Raw genomic sequence first — 21,400 nt, 5'->3', positions numbered from 1 at the left:
AAATCTTAGTCACCCATACCAAGTTGAATGGGAATTAAGAGGGTGAGCACTCTTCATTCCCTAAATTTACATATTTCGCAGCAGGGATTTAAACAGAGTCCTTAGACTTGCCAAAAATATGCATTTAAACTTTAGAATTTTACATTAAGAAAAGAAGTTTGAAACTTTCCGCTCAAGTTAACTGCCTGGAGTTATTACATGTTAAGAGATGTCTGCCGTTACCTTGAGTTGTTGGGCCTTCTGACGATGGCAAGGCTGCCCCCGCCTCCTATTACGCCATACACACACATGGCCAAAGCGATGAAGATGACAATACGGCCCTAAAGCGCCCAGCTTTTATAGCAACTCAGAGGGGAAAGTTCCAGAACTCTCTAGAGCTAGGCAGAATACTTGTACACACCTCCAATTTTAATTGGCTAGAGAAATATACACAAAATTCCTAATTGGTTAATAGCTTAAGGCAGAAGGAAGGCGTAGAAGTGCTGATAACCTTAGCATATTAAGAGAAGAAAAAAAAAAAAAACCTCTACAAACACTTAAGGTTTACAAACGTTGAAATTGAAAATTCCCTTAAAGGGTAATTGTCCATAATCCCACCGGAGGGGGCACTTGCGCCAATAGTAGAGACATCTAAAGATTAAAGGTCCAACTATATTGTTACATAGTTTAGGATTCATAGAACAGATGGCCTTCTAGAAGGCACGCAGTTCGAGGCGGAGGTGTACCCCGGTATTATTATTATTATTATTATTATTATTATTATTATTATTATTATTATTATTATTATTATTATTATACTTGTACTTGATGATCACTATCAAAATTCTTAATCAATCTACCTTGATATGTATTGGGTGGATTGTTGCTTCAGTTATTAATTTCTGTTCTTAACCTTTTAAACTCAGAGGTTTTGTAGAAAACCTGGACTTTAAAAAAAAAGGAAATCCCAGCCATTTTACTAACAATAACAACTAACAGTAAAGAGAAGAGGATATATGGTAACCCTGCATTAGAATTAAATAAAATGAGATTTTTAGGCTGACAAGACCACAAATCTATAGCCTGAGTCTACATCATCATTCCCATAGTCAGCGATTGCTCTCATCCTTTGTCAACATAATCAGGGAATCGCAAAGTAGTACAGAAACATGTTTCATTGTCATTGCTAACAATTTTACTGACGATAACTCAGTTACTGTTATAAAGAACTTTTAAGAAATTTATATCATTCCTATGTTACTTCTGTGTATTTTTGGTGACATTTTATTTCATTATAAACTGCTAATACTGTAATAATATATTAATGTTTTACATCAGGAAGAGCAGGGAGTAAATACGGTTCTTCACGTTTGTTCCAGGAGATTGAACTGTTGTGCGATTCAAAAATCTTAGGTGAAAAAGTGAAGAAGTTGCAACATCAAGGAATCTTAATAGTGCCTAAAGTAAGTTCTTCATAGATATTCTAGTTCAGTTCACATGTTTACTTTCAATATCTAATGAATACCTGCATAATTATTATTTTTAAAATTGACAGTTATATCAACACACAATTTTTTGTTCAGAACTGGTTTTCAGACTCTAAGGTCCATAATTGATTTTAAATGATGTAAAATGTTACTCCATAGGGGACCAACATCTATAACACTAAATGCAGTACCAAATTTCTGGGGTCCAGTTTCTTTACCACTCTTAAAACGTGTATACTTCTCCATGTCCTGTATACCATTACCTAATAATCTAGTCTCTTGAATTGCAGCAATTCCCACTCTATACTTTGACGCAGGTGTGATAAACTGATATAACTTGAAACCAATATTCTCTCGCCCATGGGTAAATAATGCAAGTATCCGAGCTCAAATTATTATTATTATTATTATTATTATTATTATTATTATTATTATTATTTTATGATTATCATTATTATTATGACTTGTAATGTGTGGCTATGAAGTGTTTACATCCATTTAGTATTATTATTTTATGATTATGGTAGCCTCCGTGGCTCAGGTGTCGGCCTCTCTCCGCTGGATTCCGTGGTTCAAATCCCGGTCGATCCATGCGAGATTTGTGCTGGACAAAGCGGAGGCGGGACAGGTTTTTCTGTCATATTCCATTCCAGCAACACTCTCCAATATAATTTAATTTCGTCCATCATTCATTTATCATTGGCCCAGAGGAGTGCGACAGGCTTCGGCAGCCAGCACAATTCCTATCCTCGCCGCTAGATGGGGGCTTCATTCATTCCGTTCCTGACCCGGTCGAATGACTAGAAACAGGCTATGGATTTTCATATTATTATTATTATTATTATTATTATTATTATTATTATTATTTACGTAGTCGGATGATCGCATTGTTTGTGAGGTTATGTCAGGAAACATGTACTGTACAGTATACGAGTTGAGTTAAAATTACCTGTATATATGATTTGTAATCCACTACAGTATTGTGAAACACACTGTAACACCCAGAATGACGTATCTTTGACACTAGGTGATGGTAGAATATTCTGTACATTATATCTATGTATTAAGCACTCTAGAATTTACGAGAAGGCATTTTGTAACATATCTTTCTAGAAGCCTGGCCAGGCACATATATACGGAGGTGGTCTTGATGGTAGAGACAAGTTATTGTTTAGTACGAGTCATGGTTTAACGGGAGTTGTTCTGATCAGATGTGCGTCGTGATAAGGAGTCTTTGAAGTATGTGAATTGATTTAGTAAAGTTGGTGGTTGACGTGCAGTGGTTGCAGTCTCCATGTACTTTGTGATAGGCAGTTGTTAGAAATAGTGGTTTGTTGATGTTTTCGGAGTGAAGTGTTTTGTTGTGACGGCAGTGATTTAGGTTATGTGTAATTTGTAAATAATTGTGAATAAATCTGTGTCCGCAAGTTGACAGCATTTTGTGTGAGTCATTGTGGATACTTCATCTTCTCCAGGTGTTGACTGAGGATTTTGACCGGGCGAGTTGGCCGTGCGTGTAGAGGCGCGCGGCTGTGAGTTTGCATCCGGGAGATAGTAGGTTCGAATCCCACTATCGGCAGCCCTGAAGATGGTTTTCCGTGGTTTCCCATTTTCACACCAGGCAAATGCTGGGGCTGTACCTTAATTAAGGCCACGGCCGCTTCCTTCCAACTCCTAGGCCTTTCCTATCCCATCGTCGCCATGGTCGTTATATGTTGATATCCATTCTTATTCATCCGAGGCAAATGTGAGATATTTGTAACAACCTTTTTATTTTTTTTATGCAATAGAGCCGTTAACACATGTGCAACCCCCAACCTGGAGGGCCAGAGACTTTTGTCAGGGTTGCCATACCTTAGCCTAGTAGTCCTAGTTTTAAGGCGCTAGGTACTCGCCCTCACCCATTCTATTAGAATAGGATTTGCTGGTTATAATGTATAGCAGGTGGTCTGTCAGCCGGATATTTCTTGAGTTTTAGCAGGTACACTTACTCAACATGGGTGCACACCCCCCTACCAAGGTTCGCAACCAGCCGATGCTTGGGATACCCATTCAGGTCTTTAACCTTTTGCACTCCTATGTCGAGTAGGGCTCGACATTAAAATATCAGACTTGCGCTCCGATGTCAAGTCTCATTCGACATGACAATAGTTCGTACGACTGTGCTGTGTTCCAGTACTGTAGACCTATTTAGCGGTCTTCAAGAGTACACCTTTCCCTATTTACTTTAGTTTGGGAAATTGTAATGACTTTCTAACATCTGATATTCTCGGATTTTTATGACAGTTTACTGATGATGCAGATTGAATGTAAACATTGCTTCTGCTTCATCTTTGCTCACGAAAATTGATATCTTATAACATTTAGTGACCAGTATTGATGCTTTTAACCCATTGCCTTGCAATGACGGAAATTTCCGTCATTTTCCGCGGGTTCCCATAAATGCAGTGACGGAAATTTCCGTCCACCCTCTTTATTGCTTTGTTGAGGTTTCCAAGGATACATATCGATATTTCTTTGCAATCCCAACATGTCTACGAGATGTTGGTAATCGTATTTCAGCTATCTTTGCCCTTCAGCTACGTATTTCGCCACCCAAGAGTCTAAATATGATCGAGTAAATTACCACGTAAAGCTTTAGTGAAGGTAAAGTCAATGTCATGGCCGAGTCGGATGAAGCTCGAATATTACGTTTTTTGGAAGAAAGCGATGTCAGTGATGGTTTTTCCGATGAGAGTGATACTGAATTACCTTCGAGTGACGTTAGCATTAGTAATTCTGAAGAATTAGATGACATTATTGAAGAAAATGAAGACGGGGACGCAGGTGGGCGTGTGCATAATCTAGAAGACTGAAAGTGTACATAAACAGACAATGTACCAAATAATATGTGGTGAAATCTTCTTGCTACCACAGAGTTCAGTTCTCAAAGCCCCATAGTTTTTCTTCTGCTGAAAGAAGGTATTGATGCGGTTTGTCAGTCTTGTATTATTTATCATCATCATCATCATCAACTTCATCATTATTATTATTATTATTTCCTGATGCCTGACTAATGAGCACAATTAAACTTATTTAGCTGATCTCGTTGCCTTTTCCTTCTCCCAAAATCTCTTCATCTTCTCACTGTGGCTTTTCTTGCGAGGTCTGCTATGACTGCAGAGGAAAAAAATCCCAGGGGAAAGAACAGGGGTGAATCCCGTTATGAATGTGATAAGTGTAAGGTGGCACTGCATGTATATGAGTGTTTTAATATCTACCACACTGTGTTGAACTATTGTTAGAATGTGAACTGTGTTTCAGTGTGTTAACTTGCTGTAGTAAAAGTGTTTTCTTTTACGCCAGTTTAAATCGCAATCAATGTATATTTATTTTCAAGAAAAATTGCAGTTCAATGGGTTAACATCTAGAAACAATTCAACATCAGTTATTGACAGAAAGAAGTGAAACTGTGTTGAACAATTAGAGAAACCAAACGTGATTATTGGCTACACGTCAAAGATGGAAGGCAGTGATCGCTCGACCCACTACACGTCAAACTATGCTTTAGTAGTGAAAAGCTTGAAATGGTGGCGGAAATTGTACTTCTGGCTATTGTAAGTGGCAATAGTCGACAGCTTTTTGCTCTGTAACGATTACTGCACCATGAATCGCATGGACAGCCCATCGCACAAAACCTTGCAGAAACAGGTATCAGTGGGTTGGTTGGCGAAGTAAGCAACAAAGTTCAAAAGCAAGGGAGGCCATCTACTTCTGATGTTGAAGAACATTTGAATAGTAAACTGCGCATCATTAACAATCTACCTGAAAAATAACATAAAGGTTGCTGTCTGTTCAGACAGGAGCAAGGAACGTGGTAGAAAGGAGACAGTTTACTACTGCAAAACGTCCTCGAGTAAACCCAGTCTCCACCCAGAAAACGTTTTGAAAAGTACCACATAATGAAAAAATTCAAGAATTTATATATTTTATGTTCTAACTGAAAGTATATAACATGTAATGTGATTATATTATGTTTTAGAAGTTTTGCAGTGTTCACTTCCTGCAGCTATTCATAGTGCAGACATTAATTCAGTGTGGAGAAGGAAGCATACGCTAAGGGTAATGGAGTTCAAAAGGTTAATGGACTGGTTTTCCGTTCCCTTCCCCATCCTATGCTGTTGGCCATCTAGTGCCTCTTCCGTCTTTAGGAGCAGTTTCTCACTCCAAGGGCAAGAGAGTGCCCTTCATTCTACCCGCTCATCTGCCTTCCTAGGAGGCCGTTGGTATTTGGAGAAGGTGGCCTCCTTATACCGGTGATGTAGATGTAAAGAACATAATAATAATAATAATAATAATAATAATAATAATAATAGTGTGATGATTTGGCATTCGGCTGTGCAGGAACCTGCATTGACAGGCAGATATTACTGCCAAGTATGTGACGCTCCCACCCGACGGGTTGGGAATAAATACCATTTGGGTTTTTGATCGTAGTCACACACACACAAGGGGCCCCTCCGCAAACAGAAAATATAAAATAAAGAGGGGACCGATTCAGCCCCACAGGGTACAATTCATGGTACCAAAGCCACAATTCATTTCTTTGCCTAGGTCGTCCTTTAGTCGCCTCTTACAACAGGTAGGGGATACCGTGGGTGTATTCTTCATCTGTGTTCCACACTCACAGGGGGTCAATGCAAAAGTGAACCTAGGAGAACCTGAACCGGTTTTTCTGTGGTAGGGATAATGATTTTGAAAACATGTTTAATGCTTGCAGGAGATGGATGCAAAACCTGTGCTATTTAGTGGTAGCTACGGCCATCATTCACCAATGTCTGCTTTCCACAGAGTTCACAATACTTACAAGCAATCCTCAGATAAGGGATAATCAGCATCAAAGGTACAAGAGCGACTACAGTGCTGAAATAATGGTTTACATAATTGGTGCAAAATTGATAAGAAATATGCAGGAGCACTCACCATTAGTTGAATTGCTTACAACATTGCATTCAAAAGCCTTCTGTTGTTATTCATTGTTGCTTCTCCTTCAGTAATGTTCACAGAACACTAGCCAATCAATAAATATTGGAAAAATTTATGGTAATCTTATTCAGTGTAGAATTTAACTGGGATTTGTAATAAAATATCAAGTGTTACTTTTTGAGGGCAGTGTATTAATGTAGTTATTATATGGTGCTTATTTATGGGTTCCTCTGTAATTAGAATTTTTGTGAATGGTGGTAATACTAAAACTACTCCAAACACAATTTCAAAGATAATTTAATAATAATAATAATAATAATTATTATTATTATTATTATTATTATAATTATTATAATAATAAAAAACAGAAGGGGCGAATAGTTGACTGTTTTGCATTCGCAGATGACCTGGCACTTCTGGCAAACTCTGTAGAAGTAGCAGTGAAACAACTCGATGCTCTTAAACACCAGGCTGCCAGGATGGGATTACAGGTATCTCTAGAAAAGACAAAATACTTCATCAATATCAGCGATACTCTCAGCAAACTACAGTTGGAACAGGTCCACATTGAGAAAATCAACAGATTCATGTACCTGGGAGAATTGCTGGAACCCTATATGTCAGAAGGGGTAGCACTAACAACCCGGATTAGCAAACTAGAGTTAGCATATCGATTGACCAAGAACATTTATAACAAGAAATGTCTCTCTCATAACACTAAATTGAGGCACTACCAGACAGTTATCCGCTCAGAAGTCCCATACGCCACAGAATATTTGATGCTGGACAGGAAAAGATTGTTGGACAAACTGGAGGTCCAAGAGAGGAAGATCTTGAGAAAGATACTAGGACGGATCAAAGTAGATGGCAAGTACATAAGGCAACCAAACCAGGAGCTATACAGTTATACTGAAAAAATCACAGACATAGCCAGGAAGAGGTGTCTGACCTTCTGTGGACATGTCACGAGGGTGAACCCAACTAGGATTACCTACCGGTTTCTCAACTATTGGGCAAATAGAAAGATAGGGACACCATGGCTAACAGAAGTGAAGAAAGACTTGCAGAAACTAGGAATACCTGAAAATGACATCAGAAACAGAGCACCTCTCAGAAGAATAATCAAACAAAAGAGGTTTCAGAACAGACCATCATGTAATAATAAATAAAATAAAATTTAAAAAAGGTGCCCTTTGGACAAAGGAAAGAAAGGAGAAGTATAGCCAGAGAATGCACGAGTACTGGGCAAATATCAAGTCCCCCTCCAAGCAGAAAACTTCAACATTATGGTCCTTAATTGGCCCATTCGAAGAAATGATGATGATAATAATAATAATAATAATAATAATAATAATGTTGTTATTGGTTTTGCATTCCACTAATTACTTTTACGGTTTTGGGAGATGCTGTAAATCTACAAACATGAGGTGATGTATTTGAGCACCTTCAAATACCACCAGACTGAGCCAGGATTTAATCTGTCAAGTTCGGCTCAGAAAGTCAGTGCCTTAATTGTTTGAGCCACTTAGGCTGGCCCAAAATGTAATAATACTACTACATTAAAACAGTTAATAACAGAAACTGAAACCGCAATTCTAAAATTCTGACAAAAGGAAACTGTAAGGTTTCCTTGACAACTGCTTTCAATTGTAGTAATAATTTATATATTTTCTCTTGAGTTTTTGTTTGTTTTAATGTTGTCAATCTTATGTTAATTTTAAGAACACTTCCTCTTAAGCATTAATTTGTCAATTTTATATATTTTTCATCTAAAGAGTGTTACGTGGCTGAAGATGTTGATTAAATACGAAACATGTACCACTTTTAACCATTAAATTGCCTTAAGCAATCATTGTATCAACTAGGTGGAAAATAATAAATACTTAATTGTGAAGGTGGACCTTTGCGATTTATATTGCTTTTTGTTGTTAATTACTGCAACATGCTTAAGAAAACTCGGGCTAACTCTTCTCCCAGGGTAAAGTTGTAGGTTGTATTTTTAACGTGAGTTCCAGAAGATGCAGTGATGCGCTCGAAATATTCCTCCAACTTCTCATAATCGCATATGAATGTCTACGGATAACGCATCGCTTCAAAATTCAATGTAAAAGATTAAGCTATTCCTTAATTCTAAATTCTATCATTGCTTGCAGCTCCAAATAATACATCAACGTGTTTTAAATACTATCATTTATTTATTGATCAAAAATATGAATTAATAAAGTAAAAAAATATGAAATACATTGGTTAAATCATGAATGGTATTTTGAGTTTGAAGTATTAAATATTCATATAAAAGCGAAGTCTTCTCTGTACAGGCCATGAAGGCCCTTGGAGGGGTGGAAGGTAAAGGCTTCCACTATCCGTAACCGCGGCACTTGATGGGGTACAGTGGTTAGCTCTATGCCCGGCTGCCTTTGCCCCCAGGAATAAACCTGGTACTCATTTTTAGTGTAGGCTAAGTGAACTTCAGGGCCATAATATGCACCTCAGGAAGTGGAAATCTCATTTCTTAAATTTTACGACTTCCTGACGGGGAATCGAACCCACGTCCTTCCAGGCGAGCCGAGCACGCCTTTACCGCCTCGGCCAGGCAGCCACTATTAAATATTCATATACCAATGTCATGTTCATCTTTCATTATGTACAATATTTTATAGAAATGAACTAATATATTACATTTTATCAATAAAAGTAAAATATGAATTACCTGCAGATAATCGTGGGAAATTCAGTAAAAATTAAACGGTTCCTTTCATAATTTCTTAAGTTCGCGAGTTATTCGAGGTAGTTTTTCCTCATAATCTTCTTCGCCGTTTCATAAAATTGTGCAAGTTAGGTTTCATATATCTTTGTGGCAAACATTGGCTACTATTCATTTAAGTTACTAAATTAACTACTGTTGCATTCAACATCAACTTAATCTTCAAATCAAGACATATGTATCAAAAATAACCTCAGAAATTCATAACTGCAATGGAAGTTCAATCTACAATCTTCTACGATTTAACTAGACATTAGGGAATACCGTTGTCAAGGATTGCAAGTGACTATTATGCAATATAAATAACTGGAAAGATGTACGAATGTTGTAATCGTAACTATCAGCATCTATCATAACACATATTTTAGAATACAATAATCTATTGTAGGATTATCAGGTTGAAAATATGGAATTAAGTAACTAATTTACCCTAACAGGATTCATTTCGATGATTCATTCCTGCGATATCATCATATAAGTGTCACGTCAAGCTATCTGATATGGAATCTCCATCAATAACACGCAACTATTGCTCCCAAAAGTACATGTGATCCGAGTTTACGCCAATTTTCTTCATAACCTCCTCAAAATTTTCCTTATTCTTTCACGAAATCATTGTAGCAACATATTCATTCCATTTCTTCATTTTTATTCTCTTATTATTTAGTTTATTTTCTGGGTTGAACCCTGTTGTTGTTTTTTGTACATTGCGTACAGTGTCACTTATACACTGACTGAGCAAATGTCATGGGATAGCGGAGCACTGATGCGCAGGTGTGTTGTCTGCGCACCACACGCCCCCTGTGCCAGCAGCAGTTGTATAGGAGACCTTGTGAGCAGTGGCTGTGCATGTGACAGGTGTAACATGGAACGTCGTCGTGAGCTGACACCGTTCGAACGGGCTATGGTGCTCGGTGCCCGACGGATGGGAAGTGCGATTTCGGAAGTGGTGCGGGAATTCGGCTTCACACGATCAACCGTGTCCAGGGTATATCGTGAATGGTTGAATGCGGGTGTCACCGTCCACAACAGACGAACGACCGGCCGTCCAGCCACTCTCGATGACCGTGACCGGCGACATCTGAGACGGATTGTCAATAGTGACAGACGGGCAACCGTGCAACAAATCACGGCTCAATTCAACACAGGCCGTGCTAGACACGTCTCCCAGTGGACAATCCGTAGGAACATGGGTTCTATGGGGTATGAGAGCCGGCGCCGCACACGGGTGTCAATGTTAACCCAACATCATCGGGCATAACGACGCGCATTTGTCGCCAGTCACCAGGGATGGACACTGGAACAATGGCGCAATGTGATATGGTCGGACGAATCATGATTTCAACTGCACCATGCCGATGGGAGGCACTGTCTATGGCGCAGACCACATGAAGCGATGGGTCCCGCCCTGTGTAATAAACACATTCAACATGCTGCTCAAGGTGAGTCAATCATCATTTAATGATTCTAATGATTCTAGTAACTTCCATACATTGCTTCAAACATCTAACTTGGCTAATTTCTCCTTCAGGTTTAAGCTGAAGTGGGAATTCTTTCAGGTTTAAACTGAAATCGGAATTCTTCTCTATTTATATCACAATCTTACACGATCAAAGTAAATTTCCCCGGAACCACCTAACATCAAGTGAATAAGTGTCACCCACATAGACAGCATAAAACAGCACAGATTCACTTATCCCAGATGTGCACAGACTGGACTATATAACGAATTGCCGGAATTTTAAGATTTTTATATTACAGCAATCAATTGTAACATAATTTTAAATTATCTCATGTATCATTACAGTAATGTATTTTATAATGTGTTAAAACGTGTTTTAGATGTTTTAGGAATATGTATATAATTGTTTAATTTGTACTTAAGGCTGATGATGGCACAAAGGTGCCAAAACTAGTACCATTGGACATGTGATTGAGTCACAAATAAAACTTCATTGTATTGAATTGGTGGACCTTGAAAGAATTTTACTTTACTGTTTGCCGACATTTCGAATACATTGCAGTATTCTGTGTCAAGGCACCTGAAATACCCCTAGCTGCAGGGACAACAGCATTATACCAGCATGTGTGAGACTGAAATATCACACCAAGAACCGACGGACAGACCGTATTCGTCACGAAACCAACATTAAACTTCTCAGGGAATGGATCAGTGACACCAGACAGACTCTGGACCACCTCAAAAATAAATTATTTCACCTCCACTTGCAACTTGCCAGCACTTTGTATCTCAATGACTGGACCACATTAGGCAGCATTAGCATACACTGGAACTAGCCACTGCCAAACATAACAAGAAATTTGACCGCCTCCTACGAAAATAGAAACTGAAACCACCTATTTCACTACAGAAGAATGTAATAGTTAATCTCACAGATAAGCCACTCATTGAATCTACTACCTCGGCCATGTAAAAAGGACTCAACTACGCAGTAGTTCCTAATAGGATACCAGTGGAAGAAATAATTAGGAAAGTTGAAATTACAATCCGACACCTCCCTACCGAATCTGCAGAAGAGATCAGATAGGATATATCCTGTCTACCGAGAACTGCAAAGCGGACGCCATCCAATATGACCAAAGAAGAAATTCATGCCCTCAAAACACTACGTCAAGATAAATCCGACCTGCAGATAAAGGCAACACCACGGTGATAATGACACGCACAGACTACACACGAAAAATAGAACAATTACTCAGATTCTACATACAAGAAAATAAGAAACCCTACCAACCACATTAGGAACAAACTCCAAATACTAGTAAAAAATTTCCAGTATCCCAGCCAAAATACAGAAGCAGCTGATATCATCGGACGCAATACCTCCTAAATTGTATGGCCTCTCTAAAATCCATAAAGAAGGCATACCTCTGCGACCTATCGTGAGCGCTATAGGATCTCCGACGCACGATATAACCCGTTACCTACCTGTTACCTACCTGACTACTTCAGTCACATAAACACACTGAAACCTACGTGAGGGACTCCCAACATTTCATCAAGCTCCTTAAGGACCAATCGATTGAAAGTATGGACTTATTAGTAAGTTTTGACGTCACATCACTTTTCACCAAGGTGCTGCTAACAGAAGTATTTCCGCTATTAGACCAGAAACTTCCAGAAGACCTGTCAACACTAGCTAAAGAATGCCTAAACGCCACTTATTTCTACTTCAATGGTGAGTTCTACGAACAGACAGAAGGGGCTGCGATGGGGTCGCCGCTCTCTCCAATAATAGCAATCATGTATATAGAACGCTTGGAACAGAAAGCCTTAGCCACATCTACCCTGAAACCAAAATGTTTTCTCCATTATGTGGATGACACGTTCATGATCTGGCTTCACAGGAGCAATAACCTGCAGCTATTTCTCGACCTTCTCAACTCTATTCACGTAAATATTCAGTTCACCATGGAAATCGAAATAAACGGGAAAACTACCGTTCCTGGATGTCCTAGTAAAACGCAACATCAATGGGACTCTGAGTCACGTAGTATACAGGAAACCGACATACACAGACAGGTACCTGCTGATTCCCCTTGGAGTTCAATTTGAGAATCCTCTGTATAGTGAAAACAAGAAAGAATTAGATTGTAATCATTATGTAACATTTACACATTTTGAAATTTTTAAAACCGCAAATATCTTCAAGAAATTTAAAGTTTAAAACAAGTTTTAGAACTAAAAATAAAATATCAGAAAAAATCTACAATTCAGATCCTGTCAATAAAAAAGATGTTGAAACTAATTCAGAAATATATGCCTCACTTGCAACTATTGTGAAAGATTTATATAGGAAGGATTGGATGGACACTTAATACACTGATACCACGAACACTTTCAGGCTATACAATAAAACAGATATTCAGATTTTGCAGAACATTTTTACAATAACAGCTATAATTATTTTCAAGGTATTGAAAAAACATTAAGTTAATTTTTAAACATAAATTAGATTTAGAATGAAATACCCGTGAAAACGTTGAAATATTTATGGAGCAGAAAAAAGAAACTGATAAGCTTTTGAGTGAAACGACTATTGGTAACATATTGTTTTCAACTTTGAGATGGCGTTATGTCACGTGCTACTAGAAAACTCTGGCTCGAAGCAGAATGTCTATTTAGTGCTTGTCCAGCAGCTTAAATGGCATGTCACATCATAATATAAATGTTACGATCTAGCTTTAGGTTCTTAGCCTGTCATTTGTTGCTTGTATTTATTTTACAGTTCATTTCATCTTGACTGCATTTTATCTATACGACACATTTATATGGATTAACATGTTTTAAATAATTTTTAATCACTGTTGATGGACCTTATAGTTCAGAAACTAGTGCTGAACTAAAAATTGTGTGCTGATATGACTGTCAAATTTTAAAAATAATAATACAACCATCAGTACTGTTTTAATGTAATGGCTGACCAGATTTTAAAGATAAAATGTTTAATTTAAAAAGAACCAGAAAGGGGGTTGCAATTTTTAGAAAGGGGAAAAAAGAAAGAAAATTATTTTTGAAAGGAAGGAAATGAAAAAAAAAATTTGGGAATTAAAAAGGGAGACTTGTTTGTCAATTTTCACTTTATTGCATGAGGAAAGAGTTTTTACTTTATCACATTCAACACTTCTATATATCTCTGTGAATGTAAAATATCTTTGCCTGAGGAAAATGACCTCTCCATCAACAGACCCACTGGTAAAATCTTTGTTTTGATTCTGAATTCTAAATCAGTGAATGTCAATGTCCGGATTTTTTGCTTAACTTTCGAGTTTATCTTTTGTAAATCCCTCAAGTTTGCTCTGAATTTCTTCTATCACACCTCATTTAATCTCTTTGGCTAAATTCTCTTCTTCCAGTCTAGTGATGGCCTCCGGAATAAATTTAATCGTGTGAATTGCATACCATTCGTTCCACAAATTCACATTTCTCAGTAAAGCCTTTGCGTGCTCAGCAACTGCAGATTCTTTGACATCCAAGGACCAGAGAAACTCCTTAATCTTTGTGAATTGTTCACAGAGAAAAACAAGGTAGTACAAGAATATTCAGAAAAGTCCTTGAAAGAGAGCTTGATGTTTTATCCAGAATGAAACAGGATAGTCCCCAACAACTTCTTTAACTCTTTCTGCATGTGCTTCATATACTGGTTGCAAATAGTTCTTTCTAAGGGTACTTTCGTCTGGGATAGATTTGTGTGTGTATTTTTCCAAGAACTCTTCATTGCAAGATTGTTTACTTTATGAAGGGGGATGCTGCATTTTGCAAATGTAACAGTGATTTCTGTAATCTGTTTGTTTTTCTGGTGCTTTCCATACTTAAGATGATGTGCTGTTCTGCCCTTTGTGACTTTCACCTACCTTAACACATTCATGCCCACCATTTGAGCTGGCCTGTTCCAGCTGTTAGTGACACGGCAAACAGTAAGAAATTCCTTTCACAGTAAGTTCTAAAGTAAACAAGATATAGAATCAAAATTTTGCACATACCTTGACAGACTCCTCTAGTATCTCTGGAGGGTGTGATAGCTATGTCTCTCTTTCATGGGTGAATGGGAATACCACGCGTTCCATAAAAATAATGTGTTTAACTAATAATTTTGTTTTTGAAGCACACTTTTCACCTTCTAGTGGAGGAACTTACCTTTATTTTATGGTCCTTGGCCGGTTCCTTTTACGATGGCAAAATCGCAGGACGGAGACTTGGAACTGTTGAAGCGGATGGTGCTGAGATTACAAGAGATTATTGCACTGGTACGTCAGGTTCACTTTTTTACTGGAGCACGTTCCCAACTACTGTCTGTATGAAATTCAGAAATGATGTTTTTTTTTTTCCCCCGCACCGACACAGATAGGTGTTATGGCGACGATGGGACAGGGAAGGGCTAGGAGTGGGAAGGAAGCGGTCGTGGCCTGAATTAAGGTACAGCCCCAGCATTTGCCTGGTGTGAAAATGGGAAACCACGGAAAACCATTTTCATTGCTGCCGACAGTGGGGTTCGAACCTACTATCTCCCGAATACTAGACACTGGCCGCACTTAAGCGACTGCAGCTATCGAGCTGCGTCTTTCGGATTTGAGTTCTGAAAGGGCCATAATGCATTAAAAAGTTAACAGTACAGTAGATAAAAGAAAACTTTTTTTTCTCCAACTTACAGTTTTCTTCATGAAAGGATAGTGTCAAGTACTGGTCTGCAGTTATAAACACCAATGCATGTGTTGAATATAGTCAGTCACAGACTCTGGTTTCAGTGGTTTTCTTCCAGATTTGTTTGTTTCAAATATTTCTGCCAAGTGGATGACTGTTACCATAGCTATAACCTTCATGTCTTTCCAAAAAACAAGCTATACATCCTCGTCCCTCCTGAAAGTCATCCCCCCCCCCCATTTGAGAATTGTCTAGTGTTCCTTTAGATCTTACAGTACACCCCTATTTGACTGTAGTGTTCCACATACGGCAGTGTTCTGTTCCTGTAATTGTATCACAAGTCCAACACTGTTGTAATAATTGTCCATATATACTGTATACCCCTGACCAGGATAATTTTCAAGCCAGCTGAAAAACTGTGCTTTGTAAAGTCGCACCACTTGCATCATATATCATGAGTTCACAGATATACCCTGTGTTAGACTCGCAAACCTTTTTCACTAAAATCCCACATTTTATTATTTTACGGGGGTTGTATTGTCGGAATCTTAGGCACTCTGTCCATGCTAGCATTCCCTCATTCAGAGCAATTTTATATTTGGGGGTATAAAGCTCTGTAAATCTGTTGGAAAGTTTCTGTAAAATGCGTCTGATTTTATATTATCAATCAGTCGATACTGATCTGCATTTAGGGCAGTCGCCCAGGTGGCGTATTCCCTATCTGTTGTTTTATTAGCCTTTTCTTAAATGATTTCAATGACATTGGAAATGTATTGAACATCTCCCTTGGTAAGTTATTTCAATCCCTAACTCCCCTTCCTATAAATTAATATATGCCCCAATTTGTCTTCTTGTATTCCAACTTTATCTTCATATTGTGATCTTTCCTACTTTTAAAGAAGCCACTCAAACTTATTCGTCTACTAATGTTATTCCACGCCATTTCTCCACTGACAGCTCGAAACATACCACTCAGTCGAGCAGCTCGTCTCCTTTCTCCCAGTTCTTTCCAGCCCAAACTTTGCAACATTTTTGTAACACTACTCTTTTGTCGGAAATCACCCAGAACAAATCGAGCTGCTTTTCTTTTGATTTTTTTCCAGTTCTTCAATCAAGTAATCTTGCTGAGGGTCCCATACACTGGAACCATACTCTAGTTGGGGTCTTACCAGAGACTGATAAGCCCTCTCCTTTACATCCTTACTACAACCCCTAAACACCCTCATAACCATGTGCAGAGATCTGTATCCTTTATTTAAAATCCCATTTATGTGATTACCCCAACGAAGATCTTTCCTTATATTAACACTCAGATACTTGCAATGATCCCCAAAAGGAACTTTCACCCCATCAATGCAGTAATTAAAACTCAGAGGACTTTTCCTATTTGTGAAACTCAAAACCTGATTTTTAACCCCGTTTATCAACATACCATTGCTTGCTGTCCATCTCACAACATTATCGAGGTCATTTTGCAGTTGCTCACAATCTTGTAACTTATTTATTACTCTATAGAGAATAACATCATCCGCAAAAAGCCTTACCTCTGATTCAATTCCTTTACTCATATCATATAAGAAAACATAAAGGTCCGATAATACTGCCTTGAGGAATTCCCCTCTTAATTATTACAGGGTCAGATAAAGCTTCGCCTACTCCAATTCTCTGAGATCTATTTTCTAGAAATAAAGCCACCTATTCAGTCACTCCTTTGTCTAGTCCAATTGCACTCATTTTTGCCAGTAGTCTCCCATGATCCATCCTATCAAATGCTTTAGACAGGTCAATCGTGATACAGTCCATTTGACCTCCAGAATCCAAAATATCTGCTATATCTTGCTGGAATCCTACAAGTTGAGCTTCAGTGGAATAACCTTTCCTAAAACCGAATTGCCTTCTATCGAACCAGTTATTAATTTCGCAAACATGTCTAATATAATCAGAAATGAATGCCTTCCCAAAGCTTTCATGCAACACACGTCGAACTTACTGGCCTGTAATTTTCAGCCTTATGTCTATCACCCTTTCCTTTATACACAGGAGCTACTATAGAAACTCTCCATTCATCTGGTATAGCTCCTTCAAACAATCAAATAAGTACAGTACTTCAAATATGGTACTATATCCCAACCCCATTGTCTTTAGTATATCCCCAGAAATCTTATCAATTCCAGCCGCTTTTCTAGTTTTCAGCTTTTGTATCTTATTATAAATATCATTGTTATCATATGTAAATTTTAATACTTTAGAATTAGTCACCTCCTCTATCTGGACATTTCCCTTGTAACCAACAATCTTTACATACTGCTGACTGAATACTTCTGCTTTTTAAAGATCCTCACATACACACTCCCCTTGTTCATTAATTATTCGTGGAATGTCCTTCTTGGAACCTGTTTCTGGCTTAAAGTACCTATACATACCCTTCCATTTTTCACTAAAATTTGTATGACTGGCAATTATGCTTGCCATCATGTTATCCTTAGCTGCCTTCTTTGCTAGATTCAATTTCCTAGTAAGTTCCTTCAATTTCTCCTTACTTCCACACCTCCTTCTTAGTCTCTATTATAGTAAGGTGGGTCTTTATCATTCCTTACCACCTTTAAAGGTACAAACCTGTTTTCACATTCCTCAACAATTTCTTTAAACCCATCCCAGAGTCTGTTTACATTCTTATTTACCATTTTCCACCGATCATAATTACTTTTTAAAAACTGCCTCAGCCCTGCTTTATCAGCCATATGGTACTGCCTAATAGTCCTACTTTTAAAACCTGACTTTCTATCACATTTATTTTTAACTACGACAAAAGCAGCTTCGTGGTCACTAATACCATGTGTTACTTCGGTTTCTCTATAGAGGTCATGTGGTTCTATCAGCACCACGTCCAGGATATTTTTCCCTCTTGTTGGTTCCGTCACTTTCCGAATCAGCTGTCCTTCCCATATTAGCTTATTTGCCATTTGTCGGTCATGCTTCCTGTCGTTCGCATTCCCTTCCCAATTGACATTTGGTAAATTAAGATCTCCTGCTACAATCACATTCCTTTCCATGTCGTTTCCCACATAGCTGATTATTTTATCAAATAATTCTGAATCCGTGTCAGCAATACCCTTTCCCGGTCTGTTCACTCCATAGACATCAAGTTGCCTATTATGTTTAGAGATGAGCCTTACACCTAGAATTTCATGATTCTCATCTTTAACTTTTTCGTAGCTTACAAATTCTTCTTTCACCATAATGAATACTCTCCCTCCCACCATTCCTATCCTATCTCTACGATACACACTCCAGTTCCGTGAGAAAATTTCTGCATCCATTATATCATTTCTCAGCCATGATTCAACTCCTATTACAATATCTGGTAAGTAAATATCTATTAAATTAATTCTATTCCTTTCTTTACAATACTTCTACAGTTCAACACTAACATTTTTATGTCATCCCTGTTTGACTTCCAGATCTCTGTACCCGCATCACCACTCCCTAGACAACCCTGTTTCCCTGAATGTACCTCCCTATTACTCATCCAAACAAATTTCCTAACTTATACATACCTCTGCGGTTTAAGTGAAGGCCATCTGAGCGCAGATCCCTATCTCCTACCCACCCATTAGGGTCTAGAAATTTCACTCCCAGTTTCCCACATACCCACTCCTTAGTCTCATTTAAATCCCCAATCACCCTCCAGTCAGTATCCCTCCTATACAGTATTCCACTGAAAATAATCTCTGCTTTCTTAAACATCACCCGTGCTGCATTTACCAGATCCCACGCATCCCCAACTATGTTGGTACTTATATTAGCTTGCCTTACATTGTTGGTACCAACATGAAACACTACCACCTTCTCCTTCCCCTCCTCCTTCTCTTCTACTTTTCTCAGCATCTGCCTCAACCTAATTCCTGGATAACACTCTACCCTGGTTCCCTTTCCTCCACACACTTTCCCCATGTGTCTAACGATGGAATCCCCCATGACCAGAGCCTCAACCCTACCCACCTCCTTTGCTCCCCTCCCTTGCTGGTCAGCCCTATCTTTCCTGATAGCTGCAGAAGCTACTTCCTCCTCTCTATTTTCCCTCCCATGACCCTGTTCCACCTGTGTTTTCCTATCCTCTACTCTACATTTCCCTTTCCTACTTTTTCCCTTCCTCCCACTTCCACACATCTCAGCAACAGTTCCCTGTTCCTCATCTTCCCTCTGTTGCTCTACCTGAAGTGGCTCGTACCAATTTCTCACAGACACCTGTCCTGAATTCTGATCCTGAATAGAGCCCTTAGCCTGCAATCTCCTTCCCCTTAGAACATTACAGTAGACCACCTGTCTTCTACAGTTCCCCCCTTTCCTTCCCATCCCTACTTTACACCTGCTGTAACCTGTACATTGTTTGAGGGAGGCCTACCTTCATTCCTGTCTTCTGTGAGAATCCTAATTATCTCCCTCAAGCTCTCAAACTCCTCCCTCATACCCCTCAATGCCTCGCCATACCCACAGTTCATACACTTGCACACTTTAGCCATTCTTTACGGAAAAAATGAAAAGAAAACAAAAAATAAAATTATTTGTTTTGTGCAAAAAAAAAATGAACGAAAAGAAATATTGTCTAGGATAGTACTAAAAGATCACATGACAATTAGGTAATTAATATACTACTACACTATAATACTACTTAGTCGTATTCTATTTTTAACTACTGTTAATTACTGAATACCAAAATACACAAAAATTACACAATTCTATACTGCAGTTAAGCCTCTCCTAATTACGACAATAAAATTTTAGTAAGAGAGTTTCTACAGATACTTCTACTATACTACACAAAAATTTTACAATAATAAAATAAGCACGCCAATTTGTAATAAGATATTACTCATATACTACTGTACAGTACACTACAATAATTTTAAACTACATTCAGATGTATCCTAATTACAATACCGGTACCGTATGTCACTACTAAGCACAAACAGAAATTGAAATTGCAAGTTTGAAATTTGCACGAACTACTGTACTTAAAGATTACCAACAAAGCTAAATGCTTAAACAGATTATTATTAGTACAATGCTCTAATAGATACACACACAAAGATACATACGAATATATCAGGTAAGATACTGTACTATCTAAATATACCGTATCTGCACTACAATTCTAAACTGAAATGTGGTTATATGAATTTCACCACAGGTGGATTACTATTATTTTCCCTACTATGCGAGATGGAGGATATAAGTGTCCTTAAATGCCAAAAAATAAGAGGTTGTTTACAATAATTTCTGTCAAAACTATGCCAGGGGCATGAACTGCGATATTATTACGATAGGCCCTACAGGAATTTAATTATTAACTTTTAATCGGTGTATGAACGAAGGTGCAAAATACAGTACAAAGTATGCCAGAACCTTAGGCTACAAATTATCGGAATAAAGTAATCCGCTGATTTTGTATTTGTTTACACAACTACCATATGCATGTAGCCCGTACTCTTTGATCTCGTCAGAATGTACGGTATCAACAATCGTCAACAATCCAAAAACTGTTAAGTACCATAATTATCCAGTGAAATTTCTGTGTAATCTCTTTAACTTCTTTTTAAATCAAAGTTTACAGGCATATCGTGTTATTTAATTTAGTAAATTATTACCTTCGCGATAGTTTGAATGGATATCTATACGAAATACCAGTAAAGTTGTGGTGGAAGTTACGGTACTATTCCTTATGATAATCTGCCTTTGTAAGTAATATACCAACGAACCTACAGATATTTACAAATATTTACGAATATTTTTAAAGTTAATATTATTACCTAAAGTATTTTCTAAACCTAAATTCGAAACAAGGTACACGTAGCTAGCCTACTTAACCTAGAAAACGTAATTTACTGAAGACTAACTGTATTACTACTTGTTATAAAATTTAAATAAAGATCACTACTCCCAATTTCTACCAACAAGCACTAAACACCACTATATAAATAGCACTAAATGAATCACAAACACACAAAACCAAAAAATGCATTCGAAGGGGTAATCTCTATG

At 38.0% G+C, this 21,400-nt stretch overlaps 1 protein-coding gene across 1 annotated transcript in view; it reads left to right on the top strand.

Annotated features, from left to right (window-relative positions):
* rod (rough deal) overlaps positions 1-21,400 on the top strand; it is a 404,971-nt gene that overhangs the window by 381,269 nt on the left and 2,302 nt on the right. Inside the window, exon 27 of the mRNA XM_067146037.2 lies at positions 1,359-1,442. Coding sequence (XP_067002138.2) covers positions 1,359-1,442 — 84 coding nt within the window. The remainder of the gene's footprint in view (positions 1-1,358; positions 1,443-21,400) is intronic.

Source organism: Anabrus simplex, chromosome 4, assembly GCF_040414725.1.
Source record: "Anabrus simplex isolate iqAnaSimp1 chromosome 4, ASM4041472v1, whole genome shotgun sequence".
NCBI classification, from domain to species: domain Eukaryota; kingdom Metazoa; phylum Arthropoda; class Insecta; order Orthoptera; family Tettigoniidae; genus Anabrus; species Anabrus simplex.
Note: the sequence above shows the minus strand (reverse complement) of the source record. Positions and strands in the feature narration are given on the sequence as shown.